Source organism: Theropithecus gelada, chromosome 18 (assembly GCF_003255815.1).
Source record: "Theropithecus gelada isolate Dixy chromosome 18, Tgel_1.0, whole genome shotgun sequence".
Taxonomy (NCBI): Eukaryota; Metazoa; Chordata; class Mammalia; order Primates; family Cercopithecidae; genus Theropithecus; species Theropithecus gelada.
This window is the reverse complement of record NC_037686.1, coordinates 9,426,487-9,453,851: the sequence shown is the minus strand read 5'-3', so window position 1 is coordinate 9,453,851 and position 27,365 is coordinate 9,426,487. Positions and strand designations below refer to the sequence as shown.

At 38.3% G+C, this 27,365-nt stretch overlaps 1 protein-coding gene across 6 annotated transcripts in view; it reads right to left on the bottom strand.

Annotated features, from left to right (window-relative positions):
- The window catches only part of DLGAP1 (DLG associated protein 1), a 960,906-nt gene that overhangs the window by 341,705 nt on the left and 591,836 nt on the right, over positions 1–27,365 (bottom strand). For 2 of the 6 annotated variants that reach the window (XM_025365245.1, XM_025365250.1), the window contains exon 1: positions 24,530–24,677. The exons of 2 other annotated variants lie outside the window; for them this stretch is intronic. In XM_025365245.1, the coding sequence (XP_025221030.1) occupies positions 24,530–24,622 (93 nt within the window). In that variant the 5' untranslated portion in view covers positions 24,623–24,677. Of the gene's footprint in view, positions 1–24,069; positions 24,222–24,529; positions 24,678–27,365 lie in introns of those variants that run through there. 2 more of the 6 variants (XM_025365246.1, XM_025365248.1) reach the window with 1 other exon arrangement.

The following is a 27,365-nucleotide window of genomic DNA, read 5'->3' as shown; positions in this document are numbered from 1 at the left end:
GGCAAAGGAGAGCCACCATATGCATAGCTATAATCTCGGAAGAAGAAAGCCAAAACAATGGAATAGAATAATTACTTTAAAATATAATTCAATAAAACTTTTCTAAAATAAAAAGCCTTAAATCTACTTACTAAAAAGATATCCATTGTATCAGTGCAAAGTCATCTAGAATGATCAATCCAAAGACATACCCCAGAAAAATTTTTGAAAAGAATCCTTAAGGCAGTCAAGGAAAAAGATAAAATCAGTTAAGGAAGAGAAAATGAGGTTGACATCAGATTTATCCACAGAAACATCTAACCTCAGCACAGAGTGGAGCAGGATCCATAAGATACTAAGTTAGAAGGCAGAAGGAACCAAAGATTTTCTCTCTAATAATGTTCCCCTTCAAGTATCAAGACTCAAGGAAAAAGACAGCTTTGAGCTTGCCAGGATTTGGGTAATAACTGCTTCCTCATATTTTCTAGGGGAAGATCCTACAGGAGGTGCTATAGACTAACAGGAATCAACAGAGAAATGTCGGCGAAAGAACCAGTGGCCAGTGTTTAAATGATCCAACATGACAGGAAATTCCTGTTGACTACATATATATACCCTTTAAGAATTTTTTTCTATTCCCAATTTGTTATAATAGGTTTTTTGTTAGATCATTAATGGCTGGTGAATATTTGGAAATACCTTTTCTGCATATATTGAGACAATCCTATGTGCTTTTTTCCCTTTAATCTTTAAGTGCTATGAATTATGTGAATATCTTTTCTAACATTAATCTTTCTTTTTGTTAATAAATAAATGTCATCTGGCCATGTTATTTTACATTATTTTTAATTATTTAATTATATTTTTAAGTTTATTAAGAATTTTTATGTCAGATTCATGAAAGAAATTGCATTTAAATTTCTCTTTCTTAAATGGCCCTTGTCTGATTTAAGTCTATATTAAATCCTGAAACTAGTTGGGCATCTATTTTTTTTGTTGTTGTTCTAATTTCTGGAAGAATTTTTATATGACAGGGGTTACCTGTTCTTGCAGGTTTTATAAAACTAATAAGGTCTGGTATTTTTCTGAGTAAATTTTAAGCTAAAATTTTAAAATGTCAGTTTCTTAAGTTGTTATGGATATATTCAAGGTTTCTGTTTTTACTGAGTTTTGAATGCTTTATTTTTCTGGGAAACTGAACACTTATATTTTCAAGGTACACGTTGACTGTTCCTTATCTGAAATGCTCGGAACCAGAAAGGTTTTGAATTTCAGATTTTTTCGAATTTTAGAACACAGTCATGGGCCAAATGACATTTTGGTCAAAGATGATTGTATATAAGACAGTAGCCCCATAAGATTATAACACCATATTTATATCTTTTCCATGTGTAGGTACACAAATACTTATCATGATGTTATAATTGCCTACAGTATTCAGCACAGTGACAGGCGGTAAGATTCTGTGGTCTAGGAGCAGTCGGCTATATCATAATTGAGGGGTGTAGGAGGCTCTAGTATCTAGGATGTGTCAGTAAACTCTATGAAGTTCACACAACAACCAAGTTACCTTACGGTGCATTTCTCTGAAGGTATTCCCATCATTAAGTGACGCCTGGTTGTGTTTACATCTTACTGGTTCAGCAACCCCAATCCCAAAATCTGAAATTCAAAATGCTCCAATGAGCATTTCCTTTGAGTGTCATGTTGGCTCTCAAAATGTTTTGGATTTTGGAGCATTTTGGATTTGAGATTTTCAAATTAGGGACATTCAACCTGTATTTGTATGAAGTTTGTTTCTGTTTTTTCTCATATGATAGATTTAATATCTACTGTGTATATATCCATGGCCCTCTTTTCATTTCTGCTACTGTTTATATTGTGCTTTCTTTTTTTCCCTCCTTGGTGACTTTCCTCAGAGGTTTAGTAATATTATCAGTCTTTCCAAAGAATAGCAACAACACAAACTTGCTAACAGTGATTATGTCTGGGGGATTTCTATTATCTTCTTTATGTTCTTAGGTATTTTATAAAATGTCCCCAATAAATGTATATTAAGTTTATGAACCCCTCCCCCAATAACACCTGTAACAAAGTAATGCACTTTTAAATACAATTTTAACATGTGGACTGGATAGGAGATTCATAACTAGTTGAATGACTTTTCCTTAACGGTATCTAAATAATTTCAAGAAAAAGAGCAGGACAGTCTCTAGTGGGAAGCACAGTCTTTCTTTCTAGCCCTATTCTGAACTTTTAAAAATTGCCAACATCAACAATGAAATATTGGATACAATTATGAGAATTAAAATACTGTACATTGTGGGGAAATATTTAAAATACTGGATCTCAGATTTAGCATTCCCCAATTTTGTCATTGTTTTGAAAACATTCTTTTTGGTAATTCAAATGACACTTTCAGATGAGTGATTTAGAAACAAGTTGTTCTTTCCTCAAGATTCTATTGCAATTTTCTGGAAAATTATAGTAATAAATAAATCACTCTAAGATGACTACTAACATAAGTGGAGCTCCCTAGAGTTAGGTAGTGCACAAGCTGCACTTCAGTAACCAGCGGCCTTTGTCTAGAATGCACTCATATCTGTATAATAATATTTAATGCAGATACATGTAAAACTCTAGATTGTGTTAAACCACCTGAATGTGCAGTACGGTGTGGGGAAAGCTATCAATATGATTTCATGTGAAAAAATGGTCCTAGAAATTTTAGCTGAGTGTGAGGCAGCCTGACATGATTCCCAGACACACTGGAACTTTGGTAAAAGTTCATGGCCAAAGATTTCCACTGAACACGTGAAGTCTCAGCCCAAATGAAGTAATAATATTCACACTATGACCACCATGAGCTAAGAGGGATGCTTTTCTTGGGATGAGATACAATTTGTCAGATGAGATGCTGAACGTCCTGTACTTAAAGAATTGCTGAAGGCACTATTCACAATAGCAAAGTTATGGAATCAACCTAAATGCCCAAGAACAATAGACTGGATAAAGAAAATGCAGTACATATGCACCATGGAATACTATGCAGCCATAAAATAGAATGAAATTATGTCCTTTGTAGCAACATGGATGGAGCTAGAGGCCATTATTCTAAGTGAACTAACAGGGGAACAGAAAGCCAGATACTGCATATTCTCACTTAAGCCAAACATTAAGTACATATGGACACAAACAAAGGAACAACAGACTCTGGGGCCGACTTGAGGGTGGAGGGAAGGAGAGGAAGGTGAAGATCAAAAAGCTGCCTATTGAGTATTATGCTTATTACCTGAGTGACAAAATAATCTGGACATCAAACCCCTGTGGCAGGCAATTTGCCTATGTAATAAACCTGCATAGGTACCCCTTAACCTAAAATAAAAGTTAAAAAAAAAAAAGCTGAAGGAACTAGTTCTACTGATGGCAGAAAAATGAAGACTTAAGTGGCAAATTACTATTTGCATTAAACATGTGAAGGAATGCCATGTGGAGGAGTAATTAGATATATGTCCTGCTGTTCTACAATCAATAAAAGGGAGGTAGATTTTTAATAATTTATTTATTTATTTGAGATGGAGTCTCACTCTGTCATCCAGGCTGGAGTGCAATGGCGTGGTCTCGGTCTCAGCTCACTGCAACCTCCATCTCCCCGGTTCAAGCAATTCTCCCACCTCGGCCTCCTGAGTAGCTGAGACTACAGACACGTGCCACCACACCAGGCTAATTTTTGTATTTTTAGCAGAGACGGGGTTTCACTGTGTTGGCCAAGCTGGTCTGGAACTCCTGACCTCATGATGCGCCCGCCTAGGCCTCTCAAAGTGCTGGCATTACAGGCGTGAGCCACCATGCCCGGCCAAAAAATTTATTCTTATTTTATGGCTCCAAGACGAATTCAAAGAGAAGTGGATTTGGATTCACAATAGAGAAGAATCGTCTACAAAGTGCATCAAGAATGGAAAGTACCCTTGGGGTGGGAATCCAGGCCACTTTTCTAGAGGTCACTGGTAATACGTGCGAGGAGTCAATCTATGTGTAATATTTAGTGTTTTGCATGACTGTTGGCCTGGCTCATCTACTTCCAGGAATTTTTCCTGAATAAACAACTAGATGATTATTGAAAAGTTTGTAACAGTAAAGGATTTGAATAGGTTACTAAGTAAACACAAAGAAAAGAAAAAGAAATGTGAAAGAAACATTAACGAGAGCAAAGAGAGCTGGGAAAGAGAATGAACTCAATGGAACAGAAACTACAATTATAAGCACTGGGGTAAAAAAGAGTGTGAGACATTATTAGAAAATGGCCAGTCAAAATAAGGTTGAATGCAGGACACTGAGGCAATGGCCCAATTTTTTTGTTAATTAGATGAGAGAATTGTGATTGCTAAAATTAAACTTAGATTGAGGAACTCTGGTGAAGTGAGGTCAACAGAAATAGCTAATAGGTGGGAAATTACCTTAGTCACTTGAAACAGAAGAAACTTATTACTAATGGTATTAAATTACTTATAATATAAAGAAATACAGCTGATTATTTAGTATAATGCTACATCCATGGAGGACTTCAGTATATAGTATGAAGAAAGTGCTTGCTCTTATAAGTGTGCATGCTAGGCTAGATATTGACCCAGACATTTGTGATGTCTCCATCTGAAAATAACAAAAAGAGCCGAAAACCTCTGTAGATTAAGTTAGAATATTTAAATTATTTTAAGATGCTAAGAATTACTTGCATTGCTTTCTTCAAATTGAAGGATGTGCATAATATTTGGGAATTCTAACCAGGAAAAGAGTTTTAGCCTTTTATTGAAAATGACATTTATGGTATTATTCATAATGGTAAAAAACTGTTTAAAAATTCAAATGACAAATAATTTAGAAATGAATATACTAGCCATGGTGTATTTGCATACTTTAATAGCGATACATATTTTCATTAAATGATAGACTACTATTGAAAATAATAAACATTTATCAAAATGATACAAAATGACTTTTACCCTTTCAGTTTAAGGAAACTCTTGGCATGTGCAATAGTTACCACCCAATTGCCAAGTTCACGGTCAGGCTTTCCATTCCTTGTCTGACTGGACCACTCCTTGGTAGTTGACTTTGTTAAACTTTCCGTTTCTTGAAATTCTCTTCCTCTCTCTTTGCTCCCACACTTTTCTGGCCTGTTTTTATGACATTTCTTACAGCTTTTCATATGATTCCTGTTATGTAGCCCAGAAAGTTGGCTTGTGATGTCTCATCTTCTGACTTTACACATGCCCCAGTGTGACCTCATTCACGCTCAAACTCTTCTCAGCCTCCTATGTGATGACTCCCCAGTGCCTTTCTCCAGTTCTGATGTCTTCCAGAACTCCACAATCATAAATCCAGTTGCTTTCATTCCTCCCTCTTCCTCATCCATCCCACCTAATTCTTAACCAACTTGATACCTTCAAGATACAGTAGAGAGGTATGTTTATTTCTCTCCATCTTTATTGCTTTGATCCTATTTCAAACACAATCATTTCTTATCTGGTTTACTATAATAACTTCCCAAATAGTATCTGAATAAATGAACATTTGCCTACGGGACATCTTCAACTGAATATGCTTCAGGCACATAAGATTCAGCAGGTTGAGAACAAAACCAACTTCTCCATCTAAATGTCTTCTTTCTCCAGTATTATTTATCTCAGTTGGAAGTATTGAGAGGCACCCAATTTTTCAAACTATACATTTTTCATCATTTTTACTTTTCTCTTTCCAGACACCTCAGTAGTTCCATCACTAAGTCCAGGTGATTCTATACTTAAAACATGTTTTTTTCCCTATTTGAAAAACTTTAACCATCGGTTCCCCTCTCCTCCCAGGTTGGTGAGAGCTCTTTGAGGGCAAGAGTCATGTTCTTTCAACTTTGTATTCCCAGCCTTTGACAGAGCCCTTAACCTGAAATATACTTAGCACTCACTAGTGTTTGAATTAAAAATTATATTATATACAACAAAAGGCAAACATATATATAATACTTGATTGCAAATGTGCAAGATGTATGCATTTACATGTATAGATACTGGAAGGGGATTTCAAATGACATGAAGAATTGGTGTTTTACTACAAAGTTAAGAGACTAATAAAAATTTCAAATAAGAAGTAGCAAATATGTTACTCATAGGCAAAGGGGAATATAGAGCTAATAAACTAAAAAATTGTCTGGCATGAGATTCTTCTGCTCTAAAAAGCTTACTGAATGAGCTTTCACCTGATAAACATTAGAGGGCATACCATCTCACAAGAAAGGAGCACTCCTTTTAGATGACACTAAGAGTTAATACTTTAAATGTAAGAAGAAAAGTGGTGGATGAAGCTTTTAAATGCTTATATTTCAAGAAGAGTGAACAATAAAACTTTCATGCTTCAGAGATTTTTTCCATACATGAGGTTATAGGTATATTTTAAGCAAGATGTTAGAGCAGGTGATAATTTTTAACATGGACTAAAAAATTAATTGCAACACAAAAATTAACAGTATTTAAGAGCAAATGACTGTATACAGCAGAGTACGTAAGTGAGTACACCGTCTACAAGTGCTCTGACTGGAAATAGTGATTTGAATGGATACGCTGCCAAACTATTTTAGAAGAGTATTCTTTTATCTAAAAAACACAGAAATGGATGGTCTTTTCATTTCGTCACCATACACATGAAATATCCAGGGACCAATGCATATATACAATGATCTCATTTAGTGGATATGCACTAGATATATAATTTCACACATCTTTCACACCAAGTTTAAAAAAATGGTATTAAGTTTAAAAATATTTCATGTTTTAGATAGTAGATTCTGTAGTAGGCAGATTAAGGGCTCCCCAAAGACACCCCATATCTTAATCCATGGAACCTGTGCGTGTTACCTTATATAGCAAAAGGGTCTTCACAGATGTGAGTAATTTACTGGTCTTGAGATGGGGAGATTGTCCTGCATTATCAAGTGGGTACAATATAATCACAAAGAAGCAGAAGGAAAGTCAGAGAGAGAGACGTGGCCACAGACACAGATCAGGGTGATGCAGCTGCTGGCTTTGGAGATGAAGGAAGGGGCCAGGAGTCAAGGAATGTAGGTGGCTTCTAGAAGCTTGCAAAGGCAAGAAAAGGGGGTCCTCCCTAGACCCTCCAGGAGGAACATAGCCCTACTGCTGTTTTGATCGTAGCTCATTGAGACCCACTGTGGACTTCTGACCTGCAGAACTGTATGATAATAAATTTGCATTGTGTTAAGGCACTAAACTGGGGGCATTTTTTTATTGCAGCCATAGGAAGTTAACACAGATGCTGAAGGGTTTCATGTGCTCAAAACCCTGATAAGTGAAACAGTGATCTCTAACAGTAACTTTTGCAATGTCTCTTAAATCTGTTCTCTTGCTTCAGCTCACCCTGCTACCACTGTGTTTTTTCAGGCATAATAATAATAGGATTTATTGAGGCATTATATAATGTCCCCTTTCCAAGCATTGGTCTGTGCCTTCCATATGTATTAACGCATTTAATTCTTTTGACAACCCTGTATGATAGGTATTTTTACTATCTCCACATTACAGAGGAGGAGACCATGGCAGATAGACATGAAATATCTCACTCAATGTTGTATAATTGCTAAAACACAGAATTTGAAGACAGTTTTCTGGTAGCAAAGCTGTATTTACTCTTCCCAGAATGAACTTCATGGCCCTTGAACTGCATGGCTGTCAATGACAGTGAATGCTTCACTAATTTACCATCTATGTTGACTGTTGAATTATTGTGTAGACAGAATTTTGGCTCCCATGAACTCCACCTCCTGGTGTCATGCCCTTGAATTTGATGTTTCATGGAAAAAGGGACTTTGCAGATGAAATTAAGTGTTTTTCAGGTACTTGTTAAACATGGGGGATATAGGGCTGAATTGTTGAGAGATTAACAAACAATGAGAAGATGCTAAGAGAAATCTCTCCCGATATACTTCCATAGGAATACTTTCAAGGCTTCAGAGATATGGTATTTCAAATGAGGAAAATTCCTTATCCTCCATCCTTCCTTACCTACAATCCAGGTTTAAATTCTTTCTGTGAACTTCCCTGTTCTTTGTTCAGATATCTTTAGGCTTCTTCCTTTGCCCATGTATTTATTTATTTAATGTTCCACTGGACTATAAACTTTTTGAGAGTAAAAACTGTTTTAGAAGTCTTTGAATTCCCATTTCCTATCAACTTCAACCCTTACATAGAGAAGATCCTCATTTTTTATTACTTGAATCGATTATACAGGAAAAGCTCCTTTACAAAAAATCCTACGACAGGCTTTACATTGTTATAGGAACTCCAAATTCCAACAGAGGATCTGTTCACTTCAGCTAATATTCATCCACAATAATAATTCTTTAAAAACTTTATATTCCTCAAATTATTCTAGAGGCGTTCCTAATAAACTGTTATCATAAGGAAGAAGAAAAGCCATCAATTTTATGCTTTTAAGGAAAAAGCATATAATTTTTTAAATGTCATAATTTAAACTTGTTGGTGTCTCCTTATTTCTTTTGGGGACATGATAAAGGCTAAGAATTTTTCTTCTAAGCAAGATGAACATCTCACCCACTCCCTTGACTTTTATATAATTTCAGGAGTTCGCTGATTGTGTAGAGTCCAATCTTGCATGTCCCACAGGTCATAGCCTCAGATAGAGAACACCCAAATTAGGTGGATGAGATGCCCTGCCCTTCTGCATTTGACTTTCTGCCCAACACCTCCCCCGCCACCCTGCCCTCTACTCTACCCAAAGGTCTTTTTGAGATAGGATTATTTCAGAAGTCAGTCAAACGTGCAATCTCATCAGTTCTGCTTCTGTGTTGCCCCAGCCTGACCGGTGACAATCCTGCTGATGTTGCAATCCTAAACATTATCTTCCTCTGACAGTCCACATTAGGGAATCCGGCCTCAATAAGCTTTTCCAATGGGCCTGCCACCAATGGCATTGTTCTGATTTTTTGGGCTGAAGTGATCTCTCTCCTTCCAGGCCTCAAAGATGGCGAAAGAGTGCCTGGTTTCAGACAGCAATATGGAAAACGCAGCTTTGGAAGTCTGGTGAGCGAACAAATGAAGCCAGACATTGACACCTGTAAATCAATCATGTTCATTTTTTCAACGTGCATTGGAAAGGTTTCAGACTCACTTGTCTCAGGTAACAGGGTTCAATTAAACCACTACCCTGGATATTCCATAATGAACACTCCAAGGGCCTTTCTGGAAAGTTCTTTCCCTTTGGTGAAAGGCATAAGCAATGTGGGGTAGACAGGAGTCTTTCGGGTAACACGTAAACTGAACCTGTCGAAGGATGAGGGGCCCTGTCTGAACGGCACCAAAGGACTGGCTGTAGCAGATATGATGATGTATCGCCAACTTCCAAATCCATTTGCACCCAAATATTGCTCCTAGAGGTGCCAAAACATTGTAATTTACAAGTAAATGCGAGGAGAAGAAAAGTTTTGCCGACATGTTTCTTACAGATGAGGATTACTGTCCGAAAGACAGCTTCAGCAACTACCGCCCCAAACTCAGCGTGAGAGTGGAAATATTATGTAAGGTGCTGCCTACTTGGCTAATGGTGAGGCAGGTACAAAACGCAGAGGAGGAACCGAGCAGGCATGTGGAGAGGACGGCGCCAGATGGGTGGGAAGACCCAGGGAGACAATGCACATGGCGTGCCCAGCACAATGGCCAGCACATCATGAGTGACTAATAAAAGGTGGGTAAGAATCCCGCCAAAACTCTAGGCCTATGTTAGTCCCATGTTTCTAACGGGAAGTGAGTTGTACTTATTGAAAACTAGGGATGTTACATAACTGACTCCTCAAAACAACTCTACGAAGCATTTTTGCAAATGAAGAAAAAGGAGTTTTGAATGGTGGAATGATTTATTTAATGCCACAATGTGAGGGCATGGAGGACAGGCATTCAAACAGGGCAGCCCTCGCCCTCACTGGGCCTCCCTGCCCTGCTTTGGGCACACAGAAATCTACCAGGCAATTTGGATACCTCTAATCACTGGGACATCACCACAGGGTATTACCTTTTTATGGCAAAGCCCCAATCTACTAGAAGTCAAGAGAGTAAAAGAGACAGAAAACAACTAGAGCGATGCCATCCAATACAACTTTCTGTGATGACAGAAATGTCGATTGAAGGATTAATAAACAACAGGAAACGTGGTTACTGACCACTAGAAATGTAGCTACGGTGACTGAGAAATTGGATTGTTATTTTTTTAAACTTTAATTCCTTGAAATTTACAGATCCACATGTGGCTAGTGGCTACCACGTGGGACAGCAGAGAACTAGACTACCTGATTTAAAAGGAACCCTAGGGCTCATTTGCCCTCATTTCACCAAATAGGGAAATGTCCTTTGCTTTATGCCTTATATGTTCATCCAGTTTCTCATTACATATTTTTAATAACAAGAAATTCTTCCTTTTACTTGGGATCTGATGCCTCTGTTAGAAAAATTGTCCTAATCTAAAAGCTACATCCTCAGGTGTTATAATCTGGAGATAAAGTTAAGTTCTGGTAATAAACCCATTCATTATTCCCTGGGGTTATCTCCCAACTAGCTAGCTCTGCTCTTCTCACACCTGGAAGCATTTAGGTGTCTGACGGCTGCCCCAGAGGCATCTAAATTCTCCGGGTGCACAGTGTTGCTACTGCTATCCACAGCATCCATGCCATTCCATCCTGCCGACTGGTACTGATGCTGAGTGCACGGATGCAATGTGAATCTGAGAGTATTTTCCTTCACAACAGTGCAGTGCTGCTTGCTAGATTTCTTCCCCAGGGCCTGGTCAGCCCCACCACCTCTGCAGCCAGCTGCCTGGTGGCTGGGCTCAGGAGCCTGCAACCTTCTAGGCCCCTCTGGGAAGCAGCTCCCTGCTCTTTTCCTATCCTGATACCATTGGTTCCCCTGAGAAATGCTGCCCAGAGATGAAATTGCTTGAGCTTGGTCTCCAGGCTAGACCATATCCTCCATCTTTGGGAAACTTGAGTACTTTCGAAAATAAAATCCCATATTATCTTGTCAACTAGGAATAAATTCTGTTCTCCATTTGCTTATTTCTACGAGCTGAGTGGTCAGCTACCTATCTGGACTTTTCCTTTCCTGCTTTTATCTAGCCACTGCCCCCAGAGTTCAGTCTGGGTCAAACAAGTGCTGAAGAAATCTTGGTTGAATAAAAAACTCATGGAGAATGACAGTATTATAAAATCATTTAACAGAATTTTTCATTATATGCTTGCAGACAAATAACGTGAGGGGAATACGTGTTACAACGGGTAGATTCACGGTGGGTTGACGCGAAGAAATGCAACGCTCAGTTCTATTCACCTATTAATCTAATAACATCTTCAAAAACATAAATGAGATCAAATTGGCATGGTTTAAGTTTAGGGAATTATTTCACTTCTCAGTTCCTTAGAAGTCCCTATTGAGTGAATAATTAATATTTCATTCTTATGCATGGCGATATGTTATAAAATACTGAACCAAAAGGAAATGGAGGCTTTTAAATATGCCCATATTAAAACTAACCCTTATTTTAAATCAACTTCATCTGGGCTTAAACAAAGAGGGGAGGGCATTAAGAGTTTGCTATAGAACACTGAACTACCTGCAATGTGATACATGTACATGAGGAAATACCCTAAACCAGTTAAGAAGGAGGATTGTGAAGACGACATTGACTTCTAAGTTCATGACTGAGTATGGCACCTTTATTCTGATAGATTTCCAAAGTCTTACTATTGTGCATTGTTGTCTGTTACAAGGATTTAATATAAACTCTACTGATATTCTCTAACAGCACCGTTTATGCACTGGATACCTGCAGCCACCTCTAAGGTGGCTCATGTAACTGTTCCACCTTGGATAGTATATGACTTACTAATTCAATTTTACTTTTATAGGTAATTAGGCAACATCCTAAGGGTAGATCTTTAGGGAAACATATCTTTTCCTTCAAACCTGGACTAGTAATTTGACAAATAGTAAAATGGTTAAATCTCCCAAACATTTAGCTAACACTGTGCGATACATGAAGCTCATGCACCAAGCAGAATTCTGGTTCACAATATGCTGAGAGATAACCATCTGGTCTCCCAAAAAGTAAGGACAGACAAAATAAAAAATCACACTGACTTATCTCTGTCAGTCTGGGTTTTGGGTTTGGGTTTAATTTAATTGGGTTTGAAGATTCCCACTTTACTTCCTAATCATTTCAGAAGCAGACATTCAAAAATTAAATTAAGCAAAGAATATTAAACGGGCAGACAGTGCATATTTATCCATAAGAACCTTATAGTATTATTAACAATGTTATAACTACAATTAGGCTGGCAGTCTCATGGGGTCAGTATATTGTTTCTTGTTGAAACAAACAAGCAAATAAACACAAGGAGCCTTGAGTGAAGGTTCTTTCATAGGTTGAGATATACATTTCCACTCACATGAAATAATGTCCTATTACAACCCTTTTGATATAGCTCACTTTGCAAATCAACCTCATGTATTACTTGTTTTCAAACACGACTACTTTCCAAATTAGATTTAGTTTTACACCTAATCATAGAAGTAGAACCTGTTTTTTAAACCACAATTATTCATTTTTAATTGTGATTAAAAGAAATTCCCATTTAAAAATCCTTCAGGAGAAGACCAAAGGAAATATTTCCAAAGCAGAGGCAGCATGTTATGGTGGAAAGTGAACAGATTATGGAATCAGACAGGCCAGGGTTTAAATCTGTTTTGTCACTTACTAGCAGAATAATCTTGAGCAAATTTAATACCCTCCTTTTCATATAAAACAGGGGTCAGAATAGCTACCCCAGAAACTTCCAGAAATAAAGACAATGTGAGAGCAATGTATAGTAAGCACAAGTCCATAGAACCTTCTCAGTAAGTTATAATTCTTCTCTCTCTCCTTCTTCCCCTTACCCCATCTTCATCTTATTCTTAGTCATTGTCACATAAAAGTGGAACCAGTATAGGATGGAGATAAAAAGATGTTCAATATGGTGCTGTGGAAAGAGCACTAGCCCAGGAGTTGAGGGGCCTGTGTGTTCCTAAAAAAGTCAATTCCTTTTTTTTTTTTTTGGGTCATAGCTGGAGAAAAGGTATGACGGTGATGTAAGAATTTGTCTATCAGAGCTTAAAGCCCAAAAGTGATTTTGTAGTCTGAGTCAATCAGGAACTCTGGGAGTCCCAGGATCAATTGCTGTCTTTTTAATGAAGGGCAGGGCACCAGGACTGCAGCCTGGACAGCTGCTGCTGCTAATTCAATTACCACACTGGGGATGTTGAACTTTCCAAGCTCAGACTAGAGATCCCAATATCTTTTTGGGAACTTATCAGGGCTTTCTGATTGATCTGATTTATTAAGAGTGGGCTTATTAAGAACAGATACAGAAATTTCCCTCCTGGATCATTAAAATCTTTCTTAGCTTAGATTGCTTAATGGGGAAGGAATGGGCAGTAGTTTTCAAATCGTAGAAAGCCCCGGTACAGAGTGGGGTGGGGTGGCTTGGGGAGAGAATTTATATTTGAAACCTCTTGTTCTTGCGTCAATATGACTAGTGCTGTTTTAAATTGTTTTACATGTTTTGCTTTATTTGAATACAGACTTTGATGGTTAAAAAGTACAAAATACACTGGGCTAAATGATATTTTGAGTTCTTCCAGATACCTGCTTCTATTGATGGTGTGCGTTCTTGGAAAATTAATAAAGAAAGGCATAATGAGATGCTCTTTCTAGAAACTTTAGCAATAGACAGGGCGTAGGCCACAGCAAATTAGATCCAGCCACCAGAGTGGAAAGAGCAGGGGCTGGGACTGGAAGGAAATGTCTTGAGTATCCATCAAATGTGCAGTGTTATTTTTTATTTTATTTCTATTTTTTTTTTTAGACAAAGTCTTGCTGTGTCACCCAGGCTGGATCTTGGCTCACTGTAACCTCTGCCTTCTGGGTTTAAGCGATTCTCCTGCCTCAGCTTCCCAAGTAGCTGGAAACTACAGGCTCATGCCACCAAGCCTGGCTAATTTTTTTTGTATTTTTAGTAGAGACGGGGTTTCACTATGTTGGCCATGCTGGTCTTGAACTCCTGACCTCGTGCTCTGCCTGCCTCGGCCTCCCAAAGTGCTGGGATTACAGGTGTGAGCCACCACACCTGGCTAGAATCAGTGTTATTAACACTGCGACGAACATCAAGATAAATGCCTGCCTCTTGCTAGAGATTGAGGAACTTGAAAATAAGAGGAACTCAGGAAGACTTTTGAACGCCACTGCTTCTCTCCACCTCTCTCCACAACCAAGGGCCATGGAAATGCCACTTAGCCTCTCCAGATCTCAATTTTCTCATCTGTAAACTGACAATCTTGGACTAGGAATCCCTTCTCAATTAAGTAATAAAATAGCTACATAAAAGGAAAGGGGAAAGAAGTGAGAGAAGGGAGTCCTGCGGAGGAGAGAGTATTGCTGAGCTCAGCTCTCTTGCTAAAGAGGGTTCACGGAGTGGGGAAGGGAGGAGGGGATGAAATTAACCACTGGTATGGGTTTCTAAGGCTCGTGTCAGTAAGATCAGTGAAGGCAGAAATTACCGTCCTGCCCACCATGGGCACAGTCTTCCAGAGGTGTCATGCCCCACTCTGGGGGCTCTGTGATGTGGACGATGGGTGGGGCCTCAGAGGCAAGAGAGAAGGGCTGTTGGGAGGAGAAATAGGGATAGGGAAAACAGTTTCAAATTTCCCATGATGGAAAGGCTACAGGAATTGGTTATCTAGATTTACAAATAGAATCTAATAAATAAAAATTGGGTTTGATTTTTTTTTTTTATAGCAGTGTGAAAGTCAAAGTACATTTTTTTTAATATACTTTAAGTACTAGGGTACATGTGCACAACATGCAGGTTTGTTACGTATGTATACATGTGCCGTGTTGGTGTGTTGCACCCATTAACTCGTCATTTACATTAGGCATATCTCCTAATGTTATCCCTCCTCCCTCCCCCCACCCCACGACAGGCCCCAGTGTGTGACGTTCCCTTCCTGTGTCCAAGTGTTCCCACTGTTCAATTCCCACCTATGAGTGAGAACATGCAGTGTTTGGTTTTTTGTCCTTGCGATAGTTTGCTGAGAATAATGGTTTCCAGCTTCATCCATATCCCTACAAAGGACAAGAACTCATCCTTTTTTATGGCTGCATAGTATTCCATGTTGTATATGTGCCACATTTTCTTAATCCAGGCTATCATTGATGGACATTTGGGTTGGTTCCAAGTCTTTGCTATTGTGAATAGTGCTGCAATATACATACGTGTGCATGTGTCTTTATAGCAGCATGATTGATAATCCTTTGGGTACACACCCAGTAATGGGATGGCTGGGTCAAATAGTATTTCTAGTTCTAGTTCCTTAAGGAATTGCCACTCTGTCTTCCACAATGGTTGAACTAGTTTACAGTCCCACCAACAGTGTAAAAGTGTTCCTATTTCTCCTCATCCTCTCCAGCACCTGTTGTTTCCTGACTTTTTAATGATCACCATTCTAACTGGTGTGAGATGATGTCTCATTGTGGTTTTGATTTGCATTTCTCTGATGGCCAGTGATGATGAGCATTTTTTCGTGTGTCTATTGGCTGCATAAGTATCTTCTTTTGAGAAGTGTCTGTTCATATCCTTCACCCACTTTTCGATGGGGTTGTTTGTTTTTTACTTGTAAATGTGTTTGAGTTCTTTGTAGATTCTGGATATTAGCCCTTTGTCAGATGAGTAGATTGCAAAATTTTTCTCCCATTCTGTAGGTTGCCTGTTCACTCTGATGGTAGTTTCTTTTGCTGTGCAGAAGCTCTTTAGTTTAATGAGATCCCATTTGTCAATTTTGGCTTTTGTTGTCATTGCTTTTGGTGTTTTAGACATGAAGTCCTTGCCCATGCCTACGTCCTGAATGGTATTGCCTAAGTTTTCTTCTAGGGTTTTTATGGTTTCAGGTCTAACATTTAAGTCTTTAATCCATCTTGAATTAATTTTCGTATAAGGTGTAAGGAAGGGATCCAGTTTCAACTTTCTACATATGGCTAGCCAGTTTTCTCAGTACCATTTATTAAATAGGGAATCCTTTCCCCATTTCTTGTTTTTGTCAGGTTTGTCAAAGACCAGATGGTTGTAGATGTGTGGTGTTATTTCTGAGGGCTCTGTTCTGTTCCATTGGTCTATATCTCTGTTTTGGTACCAGTACCATTCTGTTTTGGTTACCGTAGCCTTGTAGTATAGTTTGAAGTCAGGTAGCGTGATGCCTCCTCCAGCTTTGTTCTTTTGACTTAGGATTGTCTTGGCAATGCAGGCTCTTTTTTGATTCCATATGAACTTTAAAGTAGTTTTTTCCAATTCTGGGAAGAAAGTCATTGGTAGCTTGATGGGGATGGCATTGAATCTATAAATTACCTTGGGCAGTATGGCCATTTTCATGATATTGATTCTTCCTATCCATGAGCATGGAATGTTCTTCCATTTGTTTGTGTCCTCTTTTATTTCGTTGAGCAGTGGTTTCTAGTTCTCCCTGAAGAGGTCCTTCACATCCCTTGTAAGTTGGATTCCTAGGTATTTTATTCTCTTTGAAGCAATTGTGAATGGCAGTTCACTCATGATTTGGCTCTCTGTTAGTCTATTATTGTTGTATAAGAATGCTTGCGATTTTTGCATATTGATTTTGTATCCTGAGACTTTGCTGAAGTTGCTTATTAGCTTAGGGAGATTCTGGGCTGAGATGATGGGGTTTCCTAAATATAGAATCATGTCATCTGCAAACAGGGACAATTTGACTTCCTCTTTTCCTAATTGAATACCCTTTATTTCTTTCTCCTGCCTGATTGCCCTGGCCAGAATTTCCAACACTATGTTGAATAGGAGTGGTAAGAGAGGGCATCCCTGTCTTGTGCCAGTTTTCAAGGGGAATGCTTCCAGTTTTTGCCCATTCAGTATGATATTGGCTGTGGGTCTGTCATAAATAGCTCTTATTATTTTGAGATACGTCCCATCAATACCTAATTTATTGAGGGTTTTTAGCATGAAGGGCTGTTGAGTTTTGTCAAAGGCCTTTTCTGCATCTATTGAGATAATCATGTGGTTTTTGTCTTTGGTTCTGTGTATATGCTGGATTACGTTTATTGATTTGCATATGTTGAACCAGCCTTGCAACCCAGGGATGAAGCCCACTTGATCGTGGTAGACAAGCTTTTTGATGTGCTGCTGGATTCGGTTTGCCAGTATTTTATTGACGATTTTTGCATCAATGTTCATCAGGGATATTGGTCTAAAATTCTCTTTTCCTGTTGTGTCTCTGCCAGGCTTTGGTATCAGGATGATGCTGGCCTCATAAACAAAGTACATGTTTTTAAAGAAGCATGAAAGTTCAAATGAGTCTCACTTGATGGCTTGTTCAGTTCATGAGATCATCTGGCATGAAATAAAATGTTGCTTTTTCCATGCAGTGATTGCGTAAGTCAAATATGGCAAAGCCACCTACACGATAATTTTCAGCCTATGGATTTGATTTTTCATAAGCCTCACCACACACCCCTCACAGAAAGCTCTTGTTTCTGGTGGATTCGTTTCACCTCCTTTGTGAAAGCCTTAGAGAGAAGGCAGTAAGCAGGGAAAATCAGCTATTTATAGGCATTTTTGACTAAAAGTGTCTGCTCAGCGTGCCATGGAATACTTCCAAGAGGTGGGAGAACAGGAAATTATCTAAAATCAACTAGAAGGCTGGAGGAGTGTTATGGGGGAATGACTTTGCAGGGGAGTCATTTTCAGAAAGCTCAGGTTTCATTTGCAAACAAATGACAGTTTCATCGACACCCCTTGAGTTACAGATAAGCCTTCGAAACTTTTACTAGTTAAGGAGAGAAGACAAAGACATAAAATTTCCAAGGAATACAGGTAGTTGGGTTCCTTTAAGGGACTTTAAAAGGAGAAGTCCTGCAGAAAGGCCTCCCTCCCTACTTATTTTCTGCCTAAGGGGATGCCAGTCAGATGGACGTCCACAGAGGAGCTTAGACTGGCAGGTGGCATTCAGAGTGTAAACTGCACGTCCCGGGGTGGCCCAACAGGGTCTTCCAGTGCCCACAGGATGATATCTATCATCACTATTTTCCACTTTTATAACCAAAAATGGCAGACCTATTGGGTCAAGTTTTCATAATTAAGAGATATAATTTCATTAAATGTATTAAACACTTCCTGTGAATTCTGAATGGTTTTGTTTTCATTGTTTTGGTGACACTGGAGAAGCAAGTGAGGTAGACTTCAGACTGCCCAGAGTCACAGGGCTGACAGAAGAAGTTTGAACTGATGGTTCTGTGGAGAGGGTCATGAGACAGATCTGGCTCAGTGTTCACTCGCTCTTTTGAATTTCTACAGCATTACAAGAATGATATATCTGGCTGAGGGACTTTGGGCATGAGCAAAGAAGAGTGATGGCCAAGGGCGTTTGGTCATCTATCAATGGCGGAAAAGCACCTATCAGGGTGCCACGGAGGAAATACTCCACGGAGAACCTGCTTCTCCTAACTCAATTAAAGCGGTGATGATGGTGGAGAGAGTTCCCTTGTAGACACCTCCCATGACTATTATTACTAATTAAGCTTGTCCTGTTGACTTATCAGAGCTGTCTGGAGTAAGGCAGCAGGGGCTTGACAGACTTAAGGTATGAAAACAAAAGCAAGTGTGTGCTGTGGTTTTTTTTTTTTTTTTTTTTTTCTTTTTTTGTGTGAATATACTTAAGCTTGAAGAAGCCAGAATGATATTCCATCAGCCAGTATCAAGCCATGGGGAAACCTGATCCACTGAGGCTGAGCTATCAAAAGATTAATCCAGGCTGGGTGCAGTGGCTCACAGCTGTAATCCCAGCAATTTGGGAGGCCGAGGTGGGAAGATCGCTTGAGGCCAAAAGTTTAAGACCATCTTAGGCAACATAGCGAAACCCCGTCTCTACATAAAAACTTAGCCTGGCATAGTGACGTGAGTCTGTAGTCCCAGCTACTCTGGAGGCTGAGGTGGGAGGGTCGCTTGAGCCCAGGAGGTCAGGGCTACCGTAAGCCGTGATCACACTACTGGACTCCAACCTGGATGACAAAGGGAAACACTGTCTTTCAAAAAAGAAAATAGAAAAAGATTGACTCTGTGATACTTTTGCCTTCAGATGAAAGCTTTCTGTGTTTAGTTGGCACACATGACAGTGAAGTTTTACACCTATAGTGTGATTAAGACCTACTTTCATCCCTCATTGGAAAGGGCTTTTCTTTACCACAGAATCAGATATGTTTTTTTTTTTTTTTCTTCCTGAGATGGAGTCTTGCTCTGTCGCCCAGGCTGGAGTGCAGTGGCCGGATCTCAGCTCACTGCAAGCTCCGCCTCCCGGGTTTACGCCATTCTCCTGCCTCAGCCTCCCGAGTAGCTGGGACTACAGGCGCCCGCTACCGCGCCCGGCTAATTTTTTGTATTTTTTAGTAGAGACGGGGTTTCACCGTGTTTAGCCAGGATGGTCTCGATCTCCTGACCTCGTGATCCGCCCGTCTCGGCCTCCCAAAGTGCTGGGATTACAGGCTTGAACCACCGCGCCCGGCCAAAATCAGATATGTTAATCCCAACTCCAGCTTAATAAAAACTAGATCAAGTAAAATATAAAGGAAAAAGTGGTATGGTACATGAAACATGGGAAAGAGATAAAGCTTGTTAATGTTTGAGGATCTATCAACTTGGAATATTTTCACACTGTATTTTTCATTTATTTCTCAAATTTGAAGTTTAATTTGTTTCTAAGACCTGAAGCAAACACAGTCATATCATCATGCCCATTTTACAGATGTAGAAATAGAAGTACTAAGTAGAGAGAGCCCAAAGTCATGCAGCAAGCCAGCATCAATAAAGCTTGCAGTCAGAGCACCTGGATCCCGTATTTCATCTATTAGGCTCTACTGCCCCCTTCAGTAAATACAGTGAGAAATTAAGCCTTACAGTTCTCTAGAATTGGGTTACTTAAAGTGCAGTTCTGGGATTGATCACTGTCAGAATCATCCCGTATCTATGAAATCAGAATCTTCTGGGTTGATGTCACAGATCCTCATTTTACAGACACTCTCAAGGTGATTCTTGTGCACATAAAATTAAGGAATCTGTACCTGTAAATATTCAATGATAGAGCAAGTGGCCACATATATATATATGATTCTCTACAGGTATACATGTGATATTATTGTGCCCATGTGTACCCGTATTGATTCCACTTTACAATGTTTCATGTAGCATTTCCAATTTTAGAGATAAATCCTTTCCAATCACTTCCTTTCACATGTTGGGGGCAATAACTAAGAGATTAGCTTGTAGCTCTTAGTTTATATATCCTGTGCGCTATTCCTCTCAGATTTGCTGCAGTTTCTCCCATTTAATATATTTGGTCCCATGGTCCCATTGTTCCAATATGTAATTCCTACCTGTCACACCATACATATTATATATATATATATAAAAAATAAAGTGGCCTTTGCAAATATGGTAACAGCTATGTTAATTTTTATCCTAGAGAAGTAAGATGAGGGATGCTGACTTCAAACGAGTGGAAGATGCTGAAAGGATGCATGCTGTCTTCAAAATCTAACTAGGGCTCTGAGCAAATTCCCTAAAGATCACATATCCTAATGTATTCTGCTCCATTCGTCCTCCTTTGCTACGTGGTTTACCATGATGCAGGGAAAACTCATCCATAAAGGGAGAAGCATACCAATTTCTTTTCTTTGGAAGTTAAAATAAATAATTGCAGGCATGATTTAGTTAATCTTTGCCTCTTTTGAGACTTTCGAGTCACAAACTTGCTTCAACTCTAACTTTCAGATAATGTCACTTCTCCCTTTGCTTCCTTCTGCCTTGGCACCATTGCCTTAAAATGATGTTACGAGAATGGATAATAGACTATGTACAACATAAAGGGAACAGAACAGCACTTGTAGCCAGGCAGTGAGCCTGCGAGTGCCAGGTTCCACTGACAAGATGACTGATCTCATCGAGGTATTTCCTTAGGATTTTTCTCTTTTCAAAAAACTAAATTGGACTAAATAATTTCAAAGCCTTCTTTTATAAGGAGATTTTTAGATGAAAAATAGATAGGAAGATACAATGTCCACATTGCAGGAAGATTAGTGTGAATGGGAAGCTATACCAGATGACCTTCTGATCAGGAGGTTCTATTATCTAAAACTGTCATTTTAAGGGGGGAAAACCCAAGTCTGCCTGGTCCTTTAATTATGTATCTTATGATTTTAGAGTCTCAGAGAACTAAATCAGGGAGGAGTTAGACAATCTTGCAAGCATGTATTAAATTGTGGTTACAAAAATTAAGGAGAGCAAAAGTAATATCCTTTTATGATTGTTGGATGCCTCCTTATTAAGGGGACTAAAACCTCTTTATTCTTACACCAGAGAAGCAGGACATCCCTAACTAGTCTACACTAATGGTCCAAGGTGAAGTTCAATATAATCAGTGGAAAAGCAAAGTAATGAATTTTCCACTAACATCTATGAAAAACCTGTTTCTCCACTTCAGAGTCATTCCTCCTCCATGGACTTTGTGAAATGGCACTCTTCAAATGGATCTGAGTTCATGAATCGGAGACCAAAGATGGCATGTGTATAAATGCATATTTTAGAAGTACTATTGGAGGGATACCTATGCGGATAGAAGGTGTTTCTATAAACCTGCACACTTGCACCTGGCATGCAGTAACCCCAGGCTCACGTAATGCTGCTTCATAGACAGTTCTGTGATATCACAAGCCTGATTTTTGTGGGAAGTTTCCTAATTCTGTGAAACAGTGAGTAGAAACTCCAGTTGATAGAGAATAGTGACCTAATATACACAAAAAGACCTACACGTTCAGCAAATTCATAATATATCTTAGAAATGGAAAAAAAGCAGGCATATTGCCAGACTTTAGCAAATGAAACAAAAAGTTTTTAATGAGAGTCCTAAATATTCCTACATTTAAAAGATCAGGGAATCAGAAGAGGTCTTTCCTTAATCACGTGCATGCTCTTCAAGACAAAAAAAATAAAAATAAAATAAAAAATAAAAACAGTAAAAACAAGAATTTGGTCAAAAGTAACAGTAAATGTTATGCCTTTCTTTACACAATATTTTCTCCTTTATCTCTGTATAACAGTAATTAATTGATTCTTTATATCATTACTTTTTAGTTTATAAATATAGAAGACTGGGTTGAATATAAATAAATCAGTCATTGAAAAAAGTTAATGTAATTCCCTATGGTGGCTTTAACTTAAGAATTTGGAAAAACACATAAATATGAATTTACCAAAATAATGGGAAAAAAAATTCTCCCTGTGCAATAACCCACTAAGACAGATTGTTGTCTTTGAACCTAAAACCAAAGAGGTGGAAAACATAATCTAATTACAAATTAAAGTCAGCTTGGCAATATTGCATATATTTTTTAGCAGTTCCTAAAAAACCTGACACAAAAGAGCAATGTGTTCTACCATTCACAAATCACTGTGTAAAATTGTGTAATGCCATGATCTCAAGTGGGCCAGAGACTGTGGGTGAATGGTTCTCTTAAAGAATGGTGAATGATTACCTTAATTTATTGTCTTTAATTTGCAATCAAGCAAACCGTCTTCTAAGGAGAATGGAAAAAGGGGAAATGAAATCTCCTGGCCCCTGAGAGATCCAAGGCTAGCTTTTCTCTTTCACTCTTTGCTAACTAATGCTATGCCTTTAATTAGTAGATTGGAATTCTGTGAGATCAGAAAGTGTGTGTTACAGGCAGAAACCTCGGACTGTGGCTAACCAAGCATTTTGGTGTTGCCGAAAATGTCTTTAGAAAACAATGAAACTGGAGGCCAAGAATACCAAAGTTTCCTTAACAACTCCCAAGAAGGCTTTCCTGTATAGTTTTGATCTTCCCTTTACTACCACTTAGTCTTTCTGGACCCCTGCTTTCTCACAGTGTTTTGTCAATTGTTTTTTTCCCTCTATTAATTGGACATGACAAGAGTGAGAATAATAGAGATCAGAGACAGAGAGAGAGAGGAGAATTAACAGGATTCTGCTGCTGATCACTGATTCCACATTCAAAGTTAGCACCGGCTGGAGCAATGTCATCTTTCTATGAATGAAGAGGACATCTCTACAAGATCAGTGAAAAACAGGCAGACTGTGCAAACCCAATAGGAAATCCATTCAGGAACCTTGACATTCACTTGCTGGATTATTAAGGCAATTTAAATTAAAAATAAAGAAAATCATCAATGAATGTGATGGATGGGATTTCAGAAAAACGCAGCAAAGAAACATCCCAGCAGCCAAAGTCAGTAGCAGAACCGTTCAGCACTTTCACAAATTGCATGTAAAGTAGTTTTAACTGAATTGGGAGACTTAAAATTGTTCTAACACAAGAGGGAGGAAAAACTCAGCCAGGGAAAGAAAGCTCCCACTGGGCAAAGATGGAAATAATCTTGAACAGATTATTGAAAAAATAATTTTACCTGTATTTAAAAGATCCTGGAATCATGCTTATGAACGCTTCCTCAGTGATCTTGTGTGGTGCCTTATTTAAGCAGACCCCCACCCCCAAAAGAGCAATCATCACAAATGTTAATTTTGCAAAGGAGCAGTAAGTATTCAGAATCCTGGCGCTGGAAAACAACCGATCATATTTCAATCACCAGCCATATAACATCCGCTAACAGCACCTAGCAGATCTAAGGAGATCATGTGTCATTTAAAGATTTTATAAAGCCCTGGTGGAGACACAGATTTGTAGGTATCTGATGTCTCCACCTGCTTTTTTACTATCTGTACCTACATTAGTCTGTCAGCTCTTTTAGTCTCACTAGCCATTATTTAGAGGAGAAATAAAATCACAGATACTACCCCTTCCTCTCCCTACCACAAAAACCATCCAAATCAACAACACTCTATTATCAAATACAAAGTAATAAAAGAGTTATACCCAAACCTGGTCAGTCCTTCCATTTCTTGAAACTTGCACACAAACTGAAGAAACCCACTCAGCCTTAAAAAGGTCGATCATTTTGCTTTCCTAAAATTTCATCTCTGGGAGTGCTTTCCTTCTCGGTCTGTCTTGCTCTCTCTCTCGCTCCCTCTGTCTCTCTCTCTCCACTTCTACCGGGGAGAGAGCGTTTTGTTTCCCCTTTCCTGTTTCTACGGCTGAATGAATGCAAAATACACGGTTTGAAGGGCTTTTTCTTTTAGGTTAACAGTTGGAAATCTAAAATCTTGCTCTTCTGAATGGCTTTACATGTCAGTCACTCGACATCCAACATTTACATAAAGAGGCATAAACGGAACCAAGATTTCTGCTTTTTAAAAGCAAAAACAAAACAACAACAAAAACTACCTTTTATTCTATCTCTGAACCTCTTCCTATTTTATTTATTTAACTATTAAGCACTTACCCTGAGATGTGCCATAAATGCTTTATTCCAAATGTATAAGAGCCAACCACATCTCAACTGAGAATTAAACAGTTTTAATGTCTTCAAATCCATGTTCCTGCTCCCAACCCTAATACAGACAGTCACTGGCAGCGGTACAATAGTTCTAAACAGCAGACATCTGATTCTTGACATTTAAAAATAACAATATTGGAAAAAAAGGAGTCCCTTTTTTATTAACTACAGACAGCTTGTCAGTGAGCACATATCACTCATAATATAATTGACCGTATTAACTGGGACTTGCAGTGATTTCAAGCTACAGTATTTGATTCCTAAGTCAATGTCAGGCAGAGGCTAAATACCTATAGACTTCTCATTTTCTATAGAATCATGGCAATGACCTACATTAAGCTAATTCTAAGTGATAATTCTGCAAAGAGAGAAGCAGACGTTTGCTAGTATTTAGACTTTATTATTGGTGATTAGTAATTTCATCTTTGTTAGTCTTGAATTAAATTAGGGACATAATCAGTTGTTTCATTGTTAGTCTGATTTCACATCCGCGCCCTGTTAACTTCTCACACGCATATGAGGTCAGATGCACACATACGTTTACCACAAAACAAATCAGGTAATAAAAGAAAAAATATACACTCATTTCCATTACTGAAGCATATTATGGAGTTGGACAGATTTGGGATCAAGTGCTAGCTCCCCACTTACTGTTTATGTGTTCCTGGGCAAATGATTTCAGCATTTGTGTCTGTTTTGTTGTCTATAAAACTAAAGTAAATAATACTCTACAAAGTTGTTTTGAGTACTTAATGAGATATACCCAGTTTCTGGCACATAATAGATATTTGATATACACTGCTTCCTTCCTCTGCTTTGTATTTGGAGGAGGTAGAGATTGGGTGTAGTAAATGAACACAGACTTTGAAGGCAGAGAAATCAGTTTTGACCCAGCATGTTGCCACATACTAGCTGTGTGTCCTTGAGCAAGTTACTTAACCTAATTTACAAAAACTTAGGTTCTTCGACTGTGAAATATCTCTAGAATTTTAAAGAGCAAATTAGATAACATCTGAAAAACATATAGTAGGCATCTCTGAAATGAGAGTCCCGGGACTTCCAGCTCTTGACAATAGTTCTAATTAGTACTCCGACACAAGTAATTTGAGAGTTTGAAAATGCGTACTGAGATCATATATCTTTTGGAGGAAGTGCCTCATTTTCTAGCAGAGGAAGGAAGTCCAGAGAGCTGAAAGAATGTTTCCAGGTCATGTTACTAGTTAGCGGCAAATAAGGACTAGAATGCTCTTGGAACTAGCAGAATAGTGCTTTGCCTACTAAATCTCTAATACTGAAGTTAAATCCATTTATAAATCCAGCTTCAATATTAGTTGGCAATTAAGGCAACAGAACTGAAAAAGAAAAGAAAAAAAAAGAACTCCAAAGAAACCCTTTCCCTCTCTGTTTTCCCAAATTTACTTCTAAGAATGAGCCTATAGATGAAAGTGTTCCCTTGGAACGGCTGGCGCGGGGGCTAACCCCATCTTCCTCAGCAGACCTTGCACGGGATGGCAGATCCTCTTTTCATTTCCTAGAAGCAAGAAGGGAGCAGCAGCCCATTTCTCAGGAGGTATTTTCTATTCTCCTCTGATCCCATATGAATGTATGGCTCTCTCTTCCCTTTCTTTACAGCATCTCTTCAGCCTCAGCACATGGTTTGGGAGGTGTACACTGGTTTACATTTAATTCATTTACTAACATACTACCTCCCCACATTGAAATATAGATTTTTTTCCCCTAGTCTGAAAGCCTTGCATAAAATAGAAATTTAATAAATTCAACATCTATTAATAAGGATTATCTTGGAGTTTAGTTTATACTTAAAAGGTTGAACTAGCTTGGTTAATTATTGCCCAATGTAGGACAGAATATGTTAAACTATTTTCAACGTTTCAATAATTTCAGAATTAAAAACAAAGGTGCTTTGGTGTCAAAGACAGATTAGCTATTACTCTGGGGAAGAAGGGAGGTAAAAGGGATTAATACGAGTATGTATGTGATCCACTGTAATGAATGTTTTAGTTCTGTATGACGGGTAATGTATAAATGGGTGTTTTATTTGTTTTTTCTTTATACCTTTCTGTAAGCCTCAAATGTTTCATTAAAAAAATGGCTTACAGAAGGCAAATAATTTGAAAATAGAATTCTCAAATCTTTTAGAAGGAGATCCAATAATGCTACCATACTAAATCCCATACTTAAGCCTTTAAGATTTCATTCTGATTTTACTGAAAAACTTTAATAATAATATGCTTATTTTAAAGATTTTATTTTCTTCTTGGTCACCATTTTTCATGCCTTTGATTTCAGGTCTGTGCTAGGGCATATTAGAAAGAGTTTGGCTTTGTCATCAAACAGACCTGAGTCTAAATCTCAGTTGTACAACCTCCAGAACGTGGGACTTTAAATCACTTGATATTTCTAAGTGTCAGTTTCTTCTCTCATAAAAACACAGTATTATTACATTCAGTAATCTCAGGATTATTACAAAGATTAAATGAAATACGAAATGTGAACACATTTGCTATAGCATCTGGTATATAGTAGATTTTCAATTAATATCACTTTCCTTCTTTCTTTCCTTATCCTTCCACGTTTTACCACTACCTGAGATTGTGACTCCAAAAAGGTATAAAAAAGAAAGAAAAATGAACCTAAGATAGGAAGAATGTAGGCATACAGGCAAATATAATGAAAACATTCCATTACTAATGAAGGCTTATGCTAGATCCATACACAGCATCCTTTACTCTGATACTTCTCATCTAATCTCATCATTACT